Source organism: Chiloscyllium punctatum, chromosome 49, assembly GCF_047496795.1.
Source record: "Chiloscyllium punctatum isolate Juve2018m chromosome 49, sChiPun1.3, whole genome shotgun sequence".
NCBI classification, from domain to species: Eukaryota; Metazoa; Chordata; class Chondrichthyes; order Orectolobiformes; family Hemiscylliidae; genus Chiloscyllium; species Chiloscyllium punctatum.
Genome location: NC_092787.1, coordinates 18,005,363 through 18,025,985, shown reverse-complemented (window position 1 = coordinate 18,025,985; position 20,623 = coordinate 18,005,363). Strand labels below are relative to the sequence as shown.

The 20,623-nt window shown below is 37.4% G+C and overlaps 1 protein-coding gene across 4 annotated transcripts in view; it reads right to left on the bottom strand.

Annotated features, from left to right (window-relative positions):
* The window catches only part of LOC140469297 (transforming growth factor beta receptor type 3-like), a 126,396-nt gene that overhangs the window by 45,542 nt on the left and 60,231 nt on the right, over positions 1 to 20,623 (bottom strand). For all 4 annotated transcript variants that reach the window (XM_072565655.1, XM_072565654.1, XM_072565657.1 and 1 more), the window contains exons 7-12: positions 17,485 to 17,650; positions 8,406 to 8,547; positions 7,543 to 7,714; positions 2,455 to 2,564; positions 469 to 600; positions 262 to 303 (exon numbers count right to left, since the gene is read on the bottom strand). In XM_072565655.1, coding sequence (XP_072421756.1) covers positions 262 to 303; positions 469 to 600; positions 2,455 to 2,564; positions 7,543 to 7,714; positions 8,406 to 8,547; positions 17,485 to 17,650 — 764 coding nt within the window. The remainder of the gene's footprint in view (positions 1 to 261; positions 304 to 468; positions 601 to 2,454; positions 2,565 to 7,542; positions 7,715 to 8,405; positions 8,548 to 17,484; positions 17,651 to 20,623) is intronic.

Below are 20,623 nucleotides of genomic sequence, written 5' to 3'. Positions count from 1 at the left end.
CAGCAGTGCTAACCACTGTGCCACCGTGCCGCCCACAAAATACATTAGTGAACCACTTGAATTTTTCTGACAATTCAGTAGTTTCACTATTACTAATGAAATTAGCATTTTATTCCACTTCATAATCTACCATGGATTATAAATCATGTATTATGCTTGTACTCTGCAAATGATTTTTAGATACATGTTTCAAATTTACAGATTGGTTGTGCACAACAAAACTTGTTTGCATCAGGTACACGCATTGAAAAGATTACTTACATCATGTATGATTTCAGTTCCATTGTATAACTTCACCTTTAGCTGTATAGAAAGGAAGGTTTGGTTAGAGTTGATTTTCTAAATTGATTACACACTGATTGGCTTAAGTGAAAAACAAGCAATAGGCCGTGCTGAATTTGACACATATTCTCTTTATGTATTTTAATCTATTTGGCAGTTCTTTCTCCCACATGAGATAACTTGCACCTTGTTTATGTAGTTGCCTCCACTTTCAGTAGTGTTACATTCTGTGTAAGGGATGTACTTTAGGTAGAAATGTGTTTCATTACGGTTTCCTTTGCAATTATCATCCAATAATGTTATTTCCTGAATTGGCTTCTGTGAAAAGAAAAGAGAAGCAAAAGGAAAAGAAAAAAACTTACTTAAATTTTAATGCACAAGCTCAGGATTGATAAAAATGAACGGAACTGCGTGGCAGCAATGAGAAACACTTTTTCCTTGAGGATTTCCCCACCACTGTGCTCAGCTGTGTCTGTACCATTTCCTGCACCTTTCAAGTCACTCCCTCATAACAGGATCCTGCCCACAAACTGACCAACCATCAAATGAGCTATCAGATTCAACAAATTATCCTGTGCAATTTCTACCATTTCCATCATCATGCTAAATACATCTTCCTTTCCCCACAGCATTCAAAAAAATTATTTTGCTATCACCTCCTGTCAGTAAACATGATCTGAGTTTCTGTTTGCCATTTTAATGACACCCACTCTCACTTTACACAGTCTACTGTCATGATGAAAGCTAAATGTAGGTTTGAGGAACATTATCTCATATTTCAATTAGGGACTTTACACCATTCGGCCAAAATCAATAAGCTCAGTTCCAAGATCAACAATTTCAGCTCACAACCACTGCATCTGTTACTTTTGGCTGTGGTTGTTGGTAATTATCTTGATATTTCATTTACATCTCCCACTACCATTTTCTTTTGCCTTTTCTTTGTTTGCCCTTTTAGTTCTTTCCTTATCTTCCCTCTTGCCTTTAAAAACTTGTTACATCTCTATCTTTCTCCAGATCTAATGAAAGCCCAACCTGAAACACTAATTCTGTGGCAGCTTTAATTTTATGCTCATCAGCAGAGTTAGCAAGAATCCCACTATATGGCACATTAACTGGAACCTTAAGTGGATAGCAGCAGGCTTTCCCCAGGAATCAAGAACCCTAGGGAAGAGGCCCCATCCTCCCAGAGCTACAGTCTCTCAATGCTCATCGATACCAAAGAGGTGAAGTGCTTCCAGAAGCCAAAAGTCATCTGCCAGGACTTTTTTACTTTGGTTTCCCATGTGACGACAAACAGGTCATCTCAGTCTTCAGTTAATTACCCACTTATGGGCCTCAATTGATAACAAGTTGGAAAAGATCAGAGGAAGGCCATCCAGTTGCATCCCTGCCAAAGTTAATTTTGCCGGAAATGGGAAGGTAGCAAGGTGCCCACCTGGCAGCCTCCCAACTAATGAAAAGCCCTCCTGTTATCATATTTTCCTTGGTGAAGGACAATAAATTCCATTCTGTTTCATTCTCCAGTGGATGCCAACAACTTGCAGCATTTTCTGCTGTGACTTCAGATCTTCAGTATTTGTAGTATTTAGTTTTTGAGAGAAATACAGTTGAGCAGAAAGCTAGATAAATTTAGCTTTCTTGAAATATTATTTTTATTAATTACTCAAATGTAATGATAATGAAAACTAATTATTTAGAGTTGGAATGCAATTAAATGTCTTGCGTAATTAAATTATGCAATTTTGAGAAATCTGTAAATGGCTGAGCAACCTGCTTGGTTACTTATTCAATTCAAGGTCCTACACAACATAAAACTTAATTTTAGTTTTACTGTGATTTGTAGGAACAAATTGACAGTATGTGGGAATTAATAAGCCCTGCACATTTGTGTCAGGCAACTTAAAAAATGACTCTGATAGCTATTAAAGTAAAGTCCCATATATTTCTTGAAATTTTGTGGTCCAGAAGGAGAATTACCATGCCTTGCTTTAGACCCAAACCCAGATTTGAAGTCAGCCAATAAACTGTCATGTCTTCCCACAACTGCCAAGTTTCATGCATCAAACAAGCATCCAACTGCAGCCCCCAAAGGAAATATCACACCAACTTTGAATTTATTGAGTCCAATCTAATACCTACTTGTTGCAAGACAGTATACTTGATAGTTACCTTCCCATCTTTACTAACAATGATTTCCATCTCTGATTCTCCACAGTGAACAGACTTAACATATCTGTCTAGAGACTCTGATTGCGGCACAGACGTATGGATATCATTTGCTGTACAGAAAAGATAAATATTTTACAGTCAACTATGTTGTTTGTTTTGAAATACTTCCCTTTGCCACAACTGGCACTTGGAAATGAATTGGCTCAATAATAAAATGGGAAAAAGTAATACATAATGAGCATAAAATGTATTAAAATATTTAAAATAACATTGTGATCTTTTTCAAAAACAAGACACATTCACAGACATAAATGCAAAGAATAATTTATCTCAATGTTAAATTCAAAATTTCCAAGTAATAATATTATAAACTTCATCACACAGGCAAGAGAAAAGACCAAGCAGTTTCTACCTGTGCTGCCTTAGATGTAATTTTCAAAGAAAAGCTCACCAAATCAGAAATCTTGCAGCATGTTCATTCTATCAACATACACTCATTGCTAAGCCACTAACACCTGCACAAATCTGATCACATTAATTGGACAAGTCACAGCAATACATCCAGCCAGTGAGTTACAACCTTTTTGTTGTCTATTCCCCAACTCCAAGGATATTTGCAAGTGAGATGTGAAAATAGTAGACAATGACACTGTCACAGAGAGTGTAATTGATGATCATAACATCTGGAGGCTGACTTTTTGAAGTGGCATCAGAAGAGTTGAGTAGAAACAAATGGGAAGGTTGAGAAGATGACTTAGAGAAAACAAAGGTTATCAAATCATGCCTTTTCTAGCCCAGTGTCTTTCACTGGGTGAAGTTAAAAATCATATCACACCAGGTTATAGTCCAACCCACAGGATGGGTCGTGCCCTGCCAGAGTGAAGGCTCTGAGCAATACAGGTGATGCTTAACTCAGTTCATCATTGCAGCAGAAACTGCATCTTGTCAGTTAGAAATATTCAAGAACTGGGAAAGCACAACTATGCCTCTACTTCCTCAGGAGGCTAAGGACATTTGGCATGTCTTTAAGACTCCAATTAATTTTTTTGATGCACCAGAGAAAACATTCTATTCAGATGCATCATGGCTTGGTAGGGCAATTGCTGCTACCCGGACCGTAACAAAGTACATAGAGTTGTGAACAGAGTCCAATTCATCATGCAAGCCAACCTTCCATCCACTGACTTCATCTATATTTCTTTCTGCCTCAGGAAAGCAGCCAACATAATCAAAGGCTGGTTATAATCTCTTCCAACCTCTTCCACTGGGCAGAAGATACAAAAGCTTAAACACACGTACCAACAGATTCAAGAACAGCTTTTGACCCACTGTTATTAGACTTCTGAATGGACCTTTAAAATTTTAAATTCGAATGTCAATCTCGTTCTTTATGCACCTTCTCTGCAGTTGTGACATTGTATTCCTCGCTCTGTTCTAATACCCTTATTCACTTCATACATGATCTGCCTGTACTGCACACAAAACAAAACATTTCACTGTACTGAAGTACATGTGACAACAACATATCAAATCAAAAAAATTAAAGAACCTGCCATTCACCTTGAACCCATGTCCCTTTGCGACTGATCCTTAACTAAGGGGAAACAACTGCACCTTATCTACTGTGTCCATGCCCCTCACTCTTGTATATCTCAGTTAACTTGCCCCCAGTCTCCTCTGCTCCAACAAAAACAATCCAAGCCTATCCAACCTTTCTTCATAATTGAATTTTCCATCCCAGGCAGCATTCTGGTGAATATCCTCTGCAACCCCTCCTATGCAATCGCAACCAGAACTGCATATAGAACTCAAGCTGTGGTTATATACAAGTTATAAACAATTCCAACATGACTCCGTATTTATGTAACTGCCTCAACTGATAAAGGCATGTGTCCTGTATGCTGTTTTCACCACCCTACTAACACACTCCAAGATTCCTTTGTTTCATGCCATTCATTAAATATTTCCTTCTTAAATTATTCCTTTCAAAGTGTATTCACATTTTTCAAGGTTAAATTCCATCTGCCAGTTATCTGCCCATTTGACATTCTACTCATATCTTCATGTAGCCCAAGACACTCAACATCACTGTTAACACTGAACTAATTTTTGGGTCATCCACAAACTTACTAATGCAACCCCTCACACAATCATCTGATGTCATTTATAGAAATGATGGATAACAGAGGACATAGAACAGATCATGTGGTACACCACTGGGCAATGCTTCCAGTCGCTACAGCAGCCACAGAGCCATAGAAATGTACAGCACGGAAACAGATCCTCAGTCTAGCTCATCCATGTCGACCAGATATCCTAAATAAACAGAGTCCCATTTGCCCACATTTGGTCCATATCCCTCAAAACCCTTCCTATTCACATATACCCATCCAGATGCATTTTAAATGTTGTAAGAGTACCAGCCTCCACCACTTCCCTCTGGCAGCTCATTCTGTACATACACCATCCTCTTTGTAAAATAGGTGCCCCTTAGGTCCCTTTTAAATCTTTCTCCTATCACCCTAAGGCTATGCCCTCTAGTTTTGGACACCCCATCCCAGGGAGGAGACCTTGTCTATTTACCCTATCCATGTCCCTCATAATTTTATAGACTTCCACAAGGTTGCCCGTCAGCCTCTGATGCTCCACAGAAAATAGCCCCAACCTATTCAGACTCTCCCTTTAGCTCAAACTCTCCAACCCTGCAACATCCTCGTAAATCTCTTCTGAACCCTTTCAAATTTCACAACATTGCTCTTACAGCAGGGAGAACAGAATTGAAAACAGTATTCCAAAAGTGGTCAAATCAATGACCTGTATAGCAGCAACATGATCTTCCAACTCCTATGCTCAATGCACTGATGAATAAAGGTAAGCATACCAAACGCCTTCTTCACTATCCTGTCTACCTGGGACTCCATTTTCAAGGAATTATGAACCTGCACTCCAAGGTCTCTTTGTTCAGCAACACTCCCCAGGACCTTAATAGTAAGTGTACAAGTCCTGCCCTGATCTACCTTTCCAACATCTAGTACCTCACAGTTACATTCCATCACCTTCTGTATCCTACAGTTCAGCTAATTTTGAATACACCTTTATTAAGATACCCTGTATCCCATGTGCATTTGTTGTCTTGATAAGCTTTCTGTGTGGAACCTTGGCAAAGGCTTTGCTAAAATCTATATAAACTATGTCAACCCTCATCTGCACACATGGTCACCTTCTAAAAAAAATTCAAATCAAATTTGTTTAAAATCCACTTCCTTGATCAAGCAGTTGCTCAAATGACCTAATACCTCGTGCGGTTTGGAGTCATATTTCGATTAAAATGGTTTTATGAAATATCATTTGGACATTTTCTTATCATATGTCACTGAGCATTACTGTTCTTTGCTAGCAAAAATTGTGACATACAAATTCTGAGGCAGATTTCCCTCTACGCTGCATCTTAACCACTAAAGTACAAAGAGTGCTTAATGGGCAAGAAGGACTATTCATTGACAATCAGGCTTACGACTCTGGTCTACAAGCTACATTCAAAACACTGATAATGCCTCAAGACATCCTGAAGCAATGACTCCCTTGCTTTAACTATTGCAGAGGGGTTTTCCAGTACTTAGCTGAGCAGGTCACAAGAGCTATCACGATGGACTGCATTTGCATAAAATTGCTATTGTGATTATACAATACTTGTCATTACCTAACAAATGAGGAGGAAGAGGAAAGGGGGGAGGCTATAACCTCAAGAACTCTTTTCTACGAGATGAACAAGAAACTGAAAAGTGATATTAACAACAGTGACACAATTTAACATTCAACAACTGTCCTACACTCATTCCCTCTCTCTTGCAATGAGCATCACTTTGTCCTACCCACAATGCAACAGATAAAAGCCAACTGCCACAACTCACTGAGGTAGTATGCTGGAAATGAAACCCCTCTATTCCTGGATTCACAAAAGTTAAAGATTTTATGGAAGTGTGCAAAGTTCACCAATTTACCTGATTTCCAAACCCAGACTATAAAGCTTTCTATAGGTTTCTGTACTGAACAAAAAATACTGTTTACTGCAAGTAATTAGACTCTCGCAACAGGTGAATTGTTATAAACTGTTGGCATATAATACTTCTAATTAAAACCCTAATCCCCTTATAAACTCCCCCTACACACAGACCTATAATGTATACAGTAAGGGAAGAAACCAGATGAACAGAGGAAGAACTGGAGAAACAGTTCATTAATCTTTGTTCACAATTTCTGATGAGTTGTTTCTTGCTGATCTGAAAGTTTCTTCCTGGCTCTGCTTTTTTGAATGTCTCACTGATTTGCAAGAGGTAAAAGGATGGAAGGTTCACTTATTAAACATTGATGATTTATCAGTTAAAAGTTACAGCTTCCAGCAACTGCTGAAGAAAAGATTAGCTGAATTTCTTCAAGTTTAAAGTGAGCAACAGACAGTCAGCTCCTGAGCTGGTGGAGATACTTCTCAGTGTTGTTTCCAGTCCAAAGCTGTTCAGTACCTGACAACTAATCACACATTTGTTGGCAGGCTAAAGGCCTATTTCACTGATAAATGGTCACGAGTTCATACCCAATCAACTTCTTGTTTCTAAGAAAAACTGTATTTGAACACTGTTTTGAAAACAGTTCTCTCATTTCAGCCCACAGTTTTAAAATAACTAAATATACATTCCAATCTAAACTTATGAATTAAATCATGCCTCAAAACAGTCCCCTCTCCTGATTTTATCCCTAGAATCTGTTTCTCCATATTACAATCATACCTAATCCCAAATTTTTCTATTTCTTCCCCTCAATTTCTCCGTTCCAAGATGAATAATGTGAATCTTTCATGTCTCTCAAAAAATTAAAGTCTCACCTTCTCGGCACTAATGCAACAAATCCCTTTTGCATTCACTCCATGGCTCAGATACCTTACTGAAATTTGTAGTGCTTCAGGTTTTTGAGATTTGTCTACGTCACATAACATCCTTGAATCACCTCTTTTATTTATCATGAAATTAATAATTTCTTTGGTAACAAAAAAAAAAGCTTTAAAAGGCTATGTGGAACTACTATTTCTCTTACCACGAAGATTACATTTAAGTTTGATCTCATCAACCAACGGAATCTCTGTCAATGATGTAGCACCATGTTGATTTTCAATGGCCCATTCCACCAGCTGTTTCGAAGCTTTTGGGAGATTAGATACAACTGATGATTTCAATCCTGGCCAAGTTGCATGGATTCTGTGGGATAGCTGAGAAATTATGCAATGTTGTTACTCAAATCAGACTATCATTTGCAATTAAATGTCATTATTGATGACACCCGTCTAACTTTCTTTTGTCAAACACTAAGTTGACTTACACTTGGAACAAAAAGCATAATACACTTTAACAAGACTGATGAAATTTACAAATCAATTTTAACTTAAATTCTTAATTGGATATTAAACTTTACCTTTTTAGGTACAATAAAGAATACTAAATATAATTGCAATGTTTTGAAAAATATAACATTAAGTGAAGGACTATTCAACCTTTATTCATAGAATTATAGAATCCCTACAGTGTGGAAGCATGCCATTCAGCCAATCAAGTCCGCACCAAGCCTTCAAAGAGCATCCCATCCAGATGCCCTCTCCTGTAAATCTGCATTCCCCTTGCCTAAACCATCTCGCCAGCACATCCCTGGACACTATGGGCAATTTACTATGGCCAATCCACCTAACTTGCACATCTTTGGACTACAGAAGGAAATTGGAGCACCTGGAGAAAACTCCCACAGACACAGGGAAAATATGCAAACTTCACATTTGCCAATTGTCCAAGAGTGGAATTGAACCTAGTCACCGTGCCACTACAAATGATTGAATATTGATCTTAAGAACACATATTCTAAATGACTGCAGTAACTTTGATGACGTGATCCTAATATTGTTTTATTACCTTAAGCTGTAATGAAGAAGGAACTTCACCACTGATGTTCAGATTTATAGGCTTATTGCTCTGTATAACTAGGTAGACAATTGGGCAATTATTTCCATGTGTAAATTCAACATTCAAGTTAACACTCTTATCTTCGGAGCTCCTGGTTTTGAGATTCCAAAAAAAAAGGATTTGTCAAGAGCATAACGATAAATACATGTTACAATATTTTCTGTATGACAATATAGTAGATAATCAACTAAAAGAAATTTTAAAAATCTAGGATAATAATACATGGATTACTCAGCCTTTCCTGAAAATCTAGGTTAAAAACTAGAGAAGGTTTATAAGTATACAGAATAAGGAAAAAAAAATCCATTTATCTAAAAACATGAACACACTTTTTTTGTTGTTCTATTCTAGCTTTCTTCTCGAAGGCAGGTCCAGTCCACTGAAATCTGCACCATGGTCAGGCCAAAGCAGACAGTTCCAAATCCATGGTGATTGGGAATCAAACCCATTCTGCTGGCATAAATTTGATCTACACTGGCTGTCTGGCCAAATGGGCTCACCAGTGTCCTAAGTCATCCAGCTTGCTCTGGCAACACAGACGTTTACTTGCAGGTTGTAGACTTATAAATAGTGATGGTAAATGCTCCGATGTTTTTTCCATAACATGGCTGACCAGGAAATGTGTTGCTACTATTGGCATATGCTCAAAATATTTACAAGTTTATATCCACCTGGGTCACAAGACCACCCAGTTATTTGATTTACCTAACGGAAGAATGTGATCAAAATACTTATACATATTGATAGGAAAAAAACTCAATTTTATTCAAAATTGTCAATCAAGTAATGAGTTCAGTCTTTAGTATATCCTAGAATGTAATTATGGACTTTTCAGGATCATATCAATGCAACTTTGTAACATTTAAGAATAGATATGATTTGTGGACAGGATTAAATCCTTATTGAGTTCTCTTCAGATGTAGTCCACGTATTTTATTTTAATTTTTAATTAGATTTTGAAAAAAATTAAAGGGATGCAGTCATGAGAAACCTAATAGAGAAAGCAATGAAAAGGATGCAGCACTGATTCACTGGGATGACAATTAGGAAACGATGAAATGATGAAATAATCAAAAGCCTATTCATTGAAGCACAGAAGAGTAAGAAGTGAGTATCTCAGATTTATTCTGATGTTTCCACTATCTGTTGAAGTGGTATAAAAAGGATTTAAATTCAGACTGCAAGCATAAAAAGAAGTTAGAACATTTAATTTGAAAGCATTATTATTAGAAAATGAAATGCTTTACTATAATTAGCTACTGACCGTGAGTCAGTTAAACCAATATTTAAGGGATAATCAAAAAAAAATTTAAAAAAAGAGAAAAGGCAACAAATGTATGTTCCTCCATTTGACAGCCAATTCAAACAGTTCAATAGCCTACTTCAGCACAAAGTGAGAGTAGAATAAGTGACACTGATTCATTATTCACTATCAGTAGCACTGACTTTCTTAATCCAATATCTGGATCACAATTGACAACTTTATAAATGACAACAGAAAAACATTTTTAAGACATTCTTTCTTGTGATTTGAGCATTTGGGAAAGGCCAGCATTTTTGCTGATCCTGAGCTACTGTTGAGACAATGGCGAGTCAACTTCTTGATTTACTGCATTCCATGTATTGCAAGTACCCTGTATATCATAGGGCTGGTAGCAAGAGAGTTCCAAGATTTTTATCCAGTGACAGTGCAGTCATAATGGTATAGTTCCAACATGGGGCAAGTACAAATTACATTTATTCAGCACTTTAAATCTAGTAAGTTGTTGCAGTGTTATCAGACAATAGACACTAAACCAAGATGATAGACAATAGGAGGGGTGACCAAACTTTAGTCAAAGTGGTGACTTTTAATGAGGGAGCAGAGGTTGTTTGAAAGGCAAACATGAATATCACTATTCACCTTGCATATTTAATTTTAGGTTATTAAATATTCAATATTGCTCTTCAGACAGCAATTTATTATCTGCACCAATGACCAATCATTTCCATATAAAATATTTTTAAAGGTGCGGACCCTCAGCCATATCTCAATGATGACACTATTGGTTGAAACAGTGATTGTGATTTCAAGTCCCACACCAGAAATTTCAAAAGTAAAATCTAGTCTGAACTTGCATCTTTGGAACTACCATCATCTGTGCGATGAGAAGCTAAACAAATGCCTCATTTTCCTTCCCTCTCACATTACCATAAAATAATCAGACTATATTTTAAAACAAGAGCAGGAACAGGTTTCCATGATATCTGCTTCGATATTTATTGCTCAACAACATAATTTAAAAAGGTTAACACAGGTTGTCCTGTTATAACATGCATTTCGCTAATAAGTTTGGAATAAGATTGATGAATTGAGGACACTGTTTCTACAGCATTAACTTGCAAAAATTTTTTTTGTTTGTAATGCAATTACAGCACCAACACTAATTGCTGTTTCGAAAGTGCAATCTTTCTATAATGTGGGGTTGAACCATCACATTATAGAATAACTGACTAGTGTGTGACTTTGAAAAGCACAAACTGGCTGTCAAGTTTCCCACATTACAATAGAAATGTATGTTCAAAGATACTCCATTGGCTTTAAAGGTATTTCGGAAGAGCACATATTGATGAAACACAGCATATTTCTTTAGAAAAGAGAAGATTGTGGGGTGTCCTAACAGATGACTTTAAAATTTTTAAGTTGTTTTATAGGATAAAGATGTTAGATAAATTAGACAAATTGCACCTTTAAGGTGTTACTTGGAAGGCTTGAAAACAGATTTCAAGCTGCATGCAAGTACACTTCCAATTGGAAGCACACTGTGTTACTGGTAGAGACCAGTAACGAATCTGTTAAAAAGGAAGAAATCCAAAGTTCCACTTACTTGTTAAAAGTATGAAGCCTCAAGATTTAAACAGATTAAAAGGAATGTTTTACTGTGTAAAAGTCCAACTAAGCAAACACAATCTTATTTAACCACCTAGTCAACATTAATTAAATGAGTTAACATACAAACTGTGGTTGATGTTAAGCTATAAATTACACACACAAAAAAAATCTTAAAAATGAGCTCAGCAGTTTCGTCAGCATATTTGTCAAGCTCCACCATAAAAAAAAGTCTTTAAAAGACTTTATGAAGAACTTCAATTCCTCCTCCATGAGTCAGGCAGTCTATTCTCAAGTGGGAGCAATGCACAGAGTTCAATGGACATGGTCTTCACCAAAACAGCCCTGGTGGACAGAACATTTCCAATTCTTCTTGTGACGTTCTGGATTATGTAGGTCCACCAAGTATCTTCAAGTAACAGGAACAGTTGCAATGCCTGTGCATTCGCTCATTCTCAACTTCTGGATTTAGCCTTCATTTTGTGATAAAGCTACTCCTTTAACAAAGTTATGTTGTCCTTTTTTTTATATATAAAGAAAGGTCATAAATAACAGATTGTCTAAGTTGAAAGGTTTAAGAGACAGCTTGATTATAGCTAACAGATACTGTCTCATGAAACAGGCTTTTCAGTTTTAAAAAATCACTTGTACAATGAAAGGAGAGTGGGCAGTTCTCCCAGCTCAGCTTTTCTCTGGTTTGGTTTGGATTTTAGTAGTAGTGTTGGAAAAAAAGCTGCTGGACCCCCAAGAAAAACAGGCTGATCCTCCTCTCTCTCTGTCTCTCTCTCAGACTTCTCTCCTGTAAGACCCTGGGTTTGATTTTACCTTTTGTGCCAAGGGATGTTTATGGGGATTGTTGCAAGTATTTGGAACAGCATAGTTAAGTTGGTATAGTCTGTTAGGTTTTCGGATAGGTTAAGTTATTTGGTATTCTGTTCTCCTTTGTTTCTGTGTTTCATTCAGTAATCTTGAAATAAATTCTGTTTTGTTTAATAACTAAGTGGTTTGTCCAGCTGCATCTCTCCTGGAATACCCACTGTACACCTGCTTAAAACCACCAGCAAGGTTTGGATCTGGGCTACTTTCTTGAAATGTTTTGAGGGAGTCTGGCCTGGTCCAAAACAATTTTCTTCAGCTTTCTTGTACTGCATAATTGGAATAATATCTGCTGAGCTTAAAATTTATCCATGCCCTTTTACACGTTGCACAACTGCAGGGCCACTCACCTTGTTCTGGATAGTGGGACGAGGCTGAGTGGTAATTTTTCATCCAGCATAATGGCCACCTTCTTGCAGCAATCTTTTATGAATCTATTTTACAACTCCATGCTTTCCATGCTAGAAATTTAGTTACACTCAAAGTTTTGGTCTCCAATTACAGCTTCAGTGTTTGCCCCCTTAGAAATTAGTAAAGTTTATTTCTATTAATGGACACCCTTTGCAGTTTCTTTTTTCAGTTAGGGATGGTGTCAAAAAGCTACAAGTACTAATACAAAATACCACTGATTCCACCACAGAAAGAAATAATTTTGTAAAAGGGGCTTGCATGCTTCCTGGATGGCAGAATTTTAACGTGAAGCTAAATGTGACTTGGAGATTGAAGAGAAGCTACCAGCATCAGAGGAGATATGACAGGCCATGTAGCTCAATATTTATAATCAAGGACTTTCAGGGAATAATTCTCCCCTCAGTCTTACATTTTTTATTTCAAAAATATACTTTGTTCACAAAAGGTCCAAGAACAGTTCTGTATAGTCACTGCGGAGAGAAAGATGACCAATTAGATTTTGACATCCTTCAGAGCCACCCTCCATGTTGCTCCTTACACAGGAAACTACTTACTTTTGTTTTGAGGCAACAGTGTGGTCCAAGAGCTTAATGGACCCTCATAACATTCTGACAGAAAGACATTAAACAGTAGTCCTTCCCCACTGTGGCTTGGCAGCAGCTGCCCCAGACTTTACTGGCTCCTCAGCATGTGGTACTGAACCTTGAATTGTGCCAATCTGCTACATGTGGTTGAGGTCAACACTTTACACTGGAAGATCAACAGATTTCAAACTGACCAAAGAACTTTTTTCACTAGGTTTATGGTCTTCCAGGCACAGTTGATGTTTTCGGTTCTCAGCGTGTCTTGGGGAACAGCCCATAGAGGACATAGTCTTACGTCACAAAACTGCTTGTGACAAAACTCGACAAAACCCAGAGTCTCTCTCTCTCTCTCTAAACATTCCTGGCAGAGGCACACTTTGGAAGGAGATATATGACATTCTCCTCCCCATCCACACTCCACTTTGAAGGCAGCATAGAATGGTGGAGAGAGTCTGGGCATTCATGAAGGATCTAACAGGCAGTGCCCTTCGTACCACTAGCCAAGCTACATGTTGGTGCTTGTTGTAAAGTTCTGTCAATAAGGGATTCTGTCAAATGACTTTGACAGTCTGCTCAGGGAATCACCCAACAGGATAAATCTTCTCCTTTTCCTAAAGGCTCTCAAGGGCATTACACACTGACCACTGCCTGATGGACTTGTGGTCAAAGGCACTTCCCTTTGCAAATTTTTTCCATGAAGGGACAGATAATACATAACAGTCCAACAACTTGGAGGGTTCTGCAGCGAGACCAACCATCCTTCACAACACTGAGGAGAGATAAAACCTCAGCATGTAGTGATGCTGAGTGTTTGCATACTGAGGATCTACACACAGCTTGCTGCAGCCACACATAAAAGGTGGCCAACAAGATGAGGGCAGTGTTGGGTATGTCCTTCCCTTCCTTATCCAGAGGTTTTGTACATTGTGTCCCTGAGGACATAACCAACTTTGACCTTCAGATGAAGTGGAAGATGGCTCATGTGACTGCAGTGGCGCAGTTTGGAGAATGGACCAGACCTATGCCACCTACAGCAGCATTGTGAGTATCTCACACCTGAGGACCATGTTTTATTCAGAATGGAGGGGGAGCTGTGCTCCCATCTGCCCAGTTTCTACCTCTTTTAGGAGACTTTTTTTCTTGCAAAAATATCCTTTCTTTATAAAAATAGTCTTTATACACACACAGAGTTACTGAGGTAGTTCTGAACAGTCTTTGCACATGAAGTACAAACAAACGCTGGAATTTGACATTCACTGCAATTTCAAAGAAATCCAAGGCATTTCTTAATTATCCAGGACTATATTTAAATACACTGAAGGAACTGATCAGATCTCCAGTGTACTTAGGCAGAAAGACCTTAGACAGTGATCTTTCCAGAGGCTTTTAAAAAAAATTTCTAAACTATATTTTATTCATAAAAATATCTTTATGTACATACAATGAATAGCAGTTCAGTTCTGTAAAGTAGCATATGAAGAGTCAAACAAACATTGGAGTTTGACTCTCTTAAACAAACCAAAGGCATCTTTTACTTATGCAAGATTATATTTACAAAAATTGAGGCACCTGGAGCGTCCGATAACTGAATGGACCCCCTTTAACTTCGCCAGAAAGACCTCAGGCAGTGCTCTTTCCCCAATATGCATTGGCGGCAGTTGCCCCAAGTTTTAAGAGCGTCCCTCATCCCACGAACCTTCTTCACTTCACAAAAAGGTTTGTGTGAAATATGCAAACACAACTACAACCTCAAAGTATGGCAAGGACAGCTTCATCTGTGCCAGTCAGAATGATTGTGGCTCTTAAATATTATGTCTGATTACAAAAAATACAAGCAATGTACAGCACTTTGCAGTACACCGCTACTTAAAATTCTCTTCACATTATAAAATGAAATATTCTAACCTTATTTTCTTCTACCAGGAAGAAGCAGGCAGAGCAGTAACTAGACTTTGCATAGCTTCATGTTGAAAAGGATGGGCCTTAAAGTTTGTGAACAAACCCCTGTATCAAACTGGAACTGGTTTTGTAGTCTCTGACTCCAAGGACCTCCCAAAATGTTAAGAGCCTGATCAAAGACTCGCAAACAGATTCAATTAATGGAAAACTGCCATGGTGATTAATTCAATTAAGGGAAGCATTGTCTTATTCAATATGTTTAATGCATTCAGTGCATTTTTAAAAGTGCAATAGACAAACTTTAGTTAATTGGGTTATAATTTGCACTAGAAGTTCCTTGATCTTATGCATTCCTCTAGCCGATTACAGATCAACTGTACTGAAAGAAAACAGCACAACCTAGCAAATATGCCACACTGTGTAGTCATATGTTTTATGCATTTTTAAATACAAATAATCATGAAACAATATGAATAAAACACTTTAAAAGATAATAGAATGAAATGTACTTTTCATGATTTTAGCAGGCAGGTATTTTAAACTGGTTAAAGTGGTGGACAGTGAACTTTTAAAGGAATAAATCAAGAGTTGATTCATGACCATTATCAATAGAAACTAACAGTAATATTCAATTCTTTAATATTGATACCAGATTATATGGATGTGTTTCCTTCTCAACTAACAAAATATGTTCTGATCAAAGAATAATGGAATGCAGACAGTAGATTAAACAACCTGCAAAAAAACGAAATCAAGATCTTTCAGATTATTTTCTCTTTGTCTGACAATAAACATGAAACCTTAACACAGTAAACCTGTTTAGGAAAACATTAATTAGAATAAATTGAAATGGGAACTGAAACAATACTGAGAGAATAAAAAGGAAACTGAACAACAGAAATGGGAAAAAAAATTAAAAGAATGCTGGAAATAGACAATACCCAAAAGATAATTTTGACAATACCTAAAGAAAGACAACCTCGCTAGAAACATTAATTTGAAGATGTTTAGAATAAAGTTCAGTATCTACGCTGAACCCAAGAAAAACAGATCAAGGTATTTTTTAAAAAGATGAGAAGGAAATGTGAAGGAGCAGAGGGAATGAGTGCAGCCAATGTTCAGAAATTAATGACTATTAAAGCTGAACAGTAAGTGCATGAAAAATCTAACAGAATCTTAGCCTGTATTTTAGTTCTTTTGAAATACAAAACAGTAATACATTCAGCTGCTATTGTCAAACATTCCAATTAAGACTGCTTCTGGAGTTCTGCATTTAATTCTGGGCATTAGTTCTCAAATAGACATATCGGGCTTGCAGTGCATGCAGCAAAGACTCACTTGAGTGATACAGAGATGAAGAAGAACAGGTCGTACAGATAAGATTTGTATTTCAATGCATACAGGAGCTCAAGAGGTTATCCAATTAGGATAATTAAAAGGTATGATATGGAAGGTAGATAGACACTATTTGTTTTGGTTTGCAGAAAGGTCATAATATCAAAATTATGATTACTGGAGGCACTTCTTTAAACAGAGTCTGGAAATCAGGAAGCACAATGCTAAGTACCATACTGTCGTCATCTAGGTCCATATGCAGCTCATCCTGAACAATATTCAGGCTTGGGCTGATTAAGTGGTAAGTAACGTTCAAACCACGAAAGTGCTGGATAATAACCATCTTCAACATCCTCAATATCTAACCATACGTCTTTACACGCGAAGGCATTTCCATTGATGGATTTCCCAGCATCAACATCCAAAAGGATCACCATTCACTAGAAACCGAACTGAAAAAGCCTTGTAAACACTGTGACTACAAAAGTAGGTCAGAGGTGGAGGCATTCCAACTCAACTAACTCATTTCCCGACTGCTAAAGACTGCCCACCACCTAATAAGACAAGTCAGGAATGTAATGGAATACTATAACATTTGAGCAGCTTGACACCATCCAGGACAAAGCAGTACACATGACTGGCACTCCAAACAGCACAGCAAGTATTTACTATCTCCATAACTGAAAAAGCAGTAGATATATGCACCAAATACAAGGTGCAATGCAACAATTCACCAAATCTATTTTGGCAGTACCTTCCAAACCCACAACTTCTAAGAGGACAGTAGATGCACAAAAATACCTTCAACCCACACAGCATCCTGACTTGGAAACTATAATGGCCATTTTCATTGTCACCAGATCAAAATCTTGGAACTCCCTAACAGCACATTTCAATAAGTGGTTGACCAGCTCCTCTCAAGTTTAATTGGAGGGGATCAATGATATGCTGGTCAACCTGATATGTCCAAATCTAGTGAAAGAATAAACAAAATAAACAGATTAGTAACTACTCAAGAAAATAATTGAGGTAATACACGCAACAAATTCTGTACCTGAAATGATTGGGTATTGGTATTAGATTTATGATGTGGATTTGAGGAACGACGTGTTGGTCAGATGTCACACAACCCACCAAGTCTTCCTGGAGAGGCTTATAATTCAGATTATTTTCAGCACTGATACAAGGCGTTTGATCACATTTATTTGTGAACATCTCACCTGTTTAAAAAAAAGTTTAGATTAAGCAGGATCGATTTTGATACTTTATTAATGGTACGAAAACCTTTTAAAAAGTAAATATTTGTTCAAGAAGCTTTGATTTTAAAACAACTGTCTTTTCTCATTAAAGATGTGCAAGGTTTCAAATACAGAATTGCAAGCAAAACAGAATTGTTAGAAATTTCTAAATCAAGTAGAAATGTTAGATATTTGATCAGAGAAAATAGCACTTTCTGGACTACTGGCTAGTTTCAGAAAGCAAAGGCTCAACCTAAAATGAAAGCAAAATAAATCATCATGCTACACTCAAGATAGTTTACCAAAAGATTTGGTTGCAAAAAACAGATAAAATATTGTTTGTGAATCTGGAATTATTGGTTCACATGAATAGGAAAGTTCAAGGGATACGGGTCAGGAGCAGACAGGTGGGACTAGTATAATTTGGGATTATGTTTGGCATGGACTGGTTGGGTTGATGGGACTATTTCTGTGTTGTATGACTCCATGATTAATCTGCACCACTTTGCATAAACAGCATTTTTCAAAGCTAACTGGATTTACATTTTAACTGTTCAGTAAACTTGCCAAAGTACTTTCTTTAAAAAAAAATGATGTAATGGTAGCAAAGATTGTTTGCCTAAAATTGAAAGTTGGAAACTGTAACAACTTAGGAAACTCAACTGGGAATTAATATCATATATTGTTGAACACCAAAACAGAACCATTATTTATGGCATACATAGATCAGTCCCAGCCTGAGAGAGAGTTTTGCAAACCAATCCCTGGATCAGATTTTCTTTTCCTTTATATAAAGAGCTATCAAATGCAACAAAATGGTGTTTACTCCATCACTAAATCATCGTGACATTTTTTAAAAAACCTACTAAACACCACGAGTAAAACTGGAATGTTTTTTATCAACAGAGACAAAAACAGAAATTGCTGGAAAAGCTCAGCAGGTCTGACAGTATCTATGGAGAGAAATCAAAGCTAATGTTTCAGGTTGAATGACCTTTCCTGAAAATTCTGATTTCTCCCCACAGGTGCTGCCAGACCTGCTGAGCTTTTAAAGCAATTTCTATTTTTGTCTCTGATTTCCATCATCCACAGTTCTTTTAGTTTTTATTCTTCTTTTCTACCCCCTTTCTTTCCTCCCCCTCTATATTCAGAAATGCTGTTACACACAACTGAACAGTTATTTACCCCATCACCAAATGACCTGTTTAGCCAATTAGATATTTACATGCAAAGCTAGTTAAGGACAATGCAAATAGTGGCTCGGTTGTTAGCAATGCTACCTCAAAGGGCCAGGGACCTGGGTTCAATTCTGCCCTCAGGTGACTGTGTGGTGTTTCTTCCAGGTGCTCTGGTTTTCTCCCATAGTCTAAAGATGTGTAGGTTAAGTGGATTGGTCATGCTAAATTGCCCATTGCATCCAGTGATGTGCAGGATAGATGGATTAGCCAAGGGAACTGTAGGGATTCTATGAAGCCATCAAAAAAGTGAGAGGAGGCCAGGGAGACCGGGAAGGGGCTAAATTAAAATGGAGTTGGAGTGGCAGATAAAGCATTGTAACCCCCGCAGTGCTGATTCTGCTTTATAGTTAGTTATTTTTAATGTTTAGGCATATATATGTTACGACATATCTCTAGGATAGGTAAAGCTTCAACCCAGAATTTTAGAGGTAGGAACATTGCTGCTGTGCCACAAGACCCTGGGTCTGCTTTACTTTTGTTTAATCCAGAAGCAGTATCACACACAAATGAACAGCTTTTTCACTAGTTTTCAGACAGAAAACTAAAATTATAATGGTATTGGAGAAGCTGGCAGAAAGCCAATATAAATTACTCCTCAATTTTCTATAGATCTGAACCATAAAAGCAGTGGAAGAATACGGGGGAAATGGACATGTGTTACATCCCCATCAAAATTGAAACATGGTATGGCCTTGGTGTTGTTGCCTCCTATAACAGGAAAGATCCAAAATTGGAACTGAGAAGTGGTTGAGGACTCTGGCTGTGTATCCGATGGAGATAGCAGATGAAAGTGGAATTTCATTAAACCCTACAGAATAATGAGATGCCTGGATAAAATGAACATGAAGAAGATGTTTTCACTAGTAGGAGAGACCAGGACCTTAAGGTGCAGCCTCATAGTGAAGAGATGACCCTTTAGAACTGAGAAGAAAAATTATTTCTTCAGTTAGAGGATGGTAAATCTGTGGGACTCATTGCCACACAAGGCTGTGGAAGCTAAGTCACTGGCTGTATTTAAGGTGAAGACAGGTTCTTGAATTGTAAGGGGATCAAGAGTTACAAGGGGAAAGCAAGAGAAAGGGGTTGAAAAATATATCAGCCATGATTGAATTGTGGAGCAGACTCAATGGGCTGAATAGTCAAATTCTGCTCCTATATCTTTTAGTCTTATGTAAGTACTTTATACTTACTCAACATGTGGATATCGAAGAAAATTGGAACTTCTATTACAGTTTTTGAATGAAAATTAAGAATGGCAACATTGTCTTTCATGACACATCGTTACACTTTATTAGAATTTCTGAAGAATTATTGGATGGAAGAATATATCACAAACTTTAAAAGAATTATTAAATTCAACTTGAGGATTCTCTGAATCAGTACTAGCATTTAAAATTGCTATTTTCCAGGCATCCCTTTACCTGCGAACATCTGTTCCCAATCAGCTTTGAGTTCTTGCTTAATGCCATCAAAATTTAGAACTTCAACTTTTAGATCCAATCTATCTCATTTTAAAACCAGAGTTATGGTCGCTGGACCCAAAGTGCTCCACCATTGACACCTTAGTCACCTGTACACACTTAAATTGCTCTCCATCTAAACCCTTATAAGAAGTTGTGCAAGAACACCTGATGAAAAATTAAAGTCAAACAAAACAAGTTAGAAAATTCTCCACCTAGCACAAAGCAAGATCGCAGTGGATGCGGCAGATCAAATA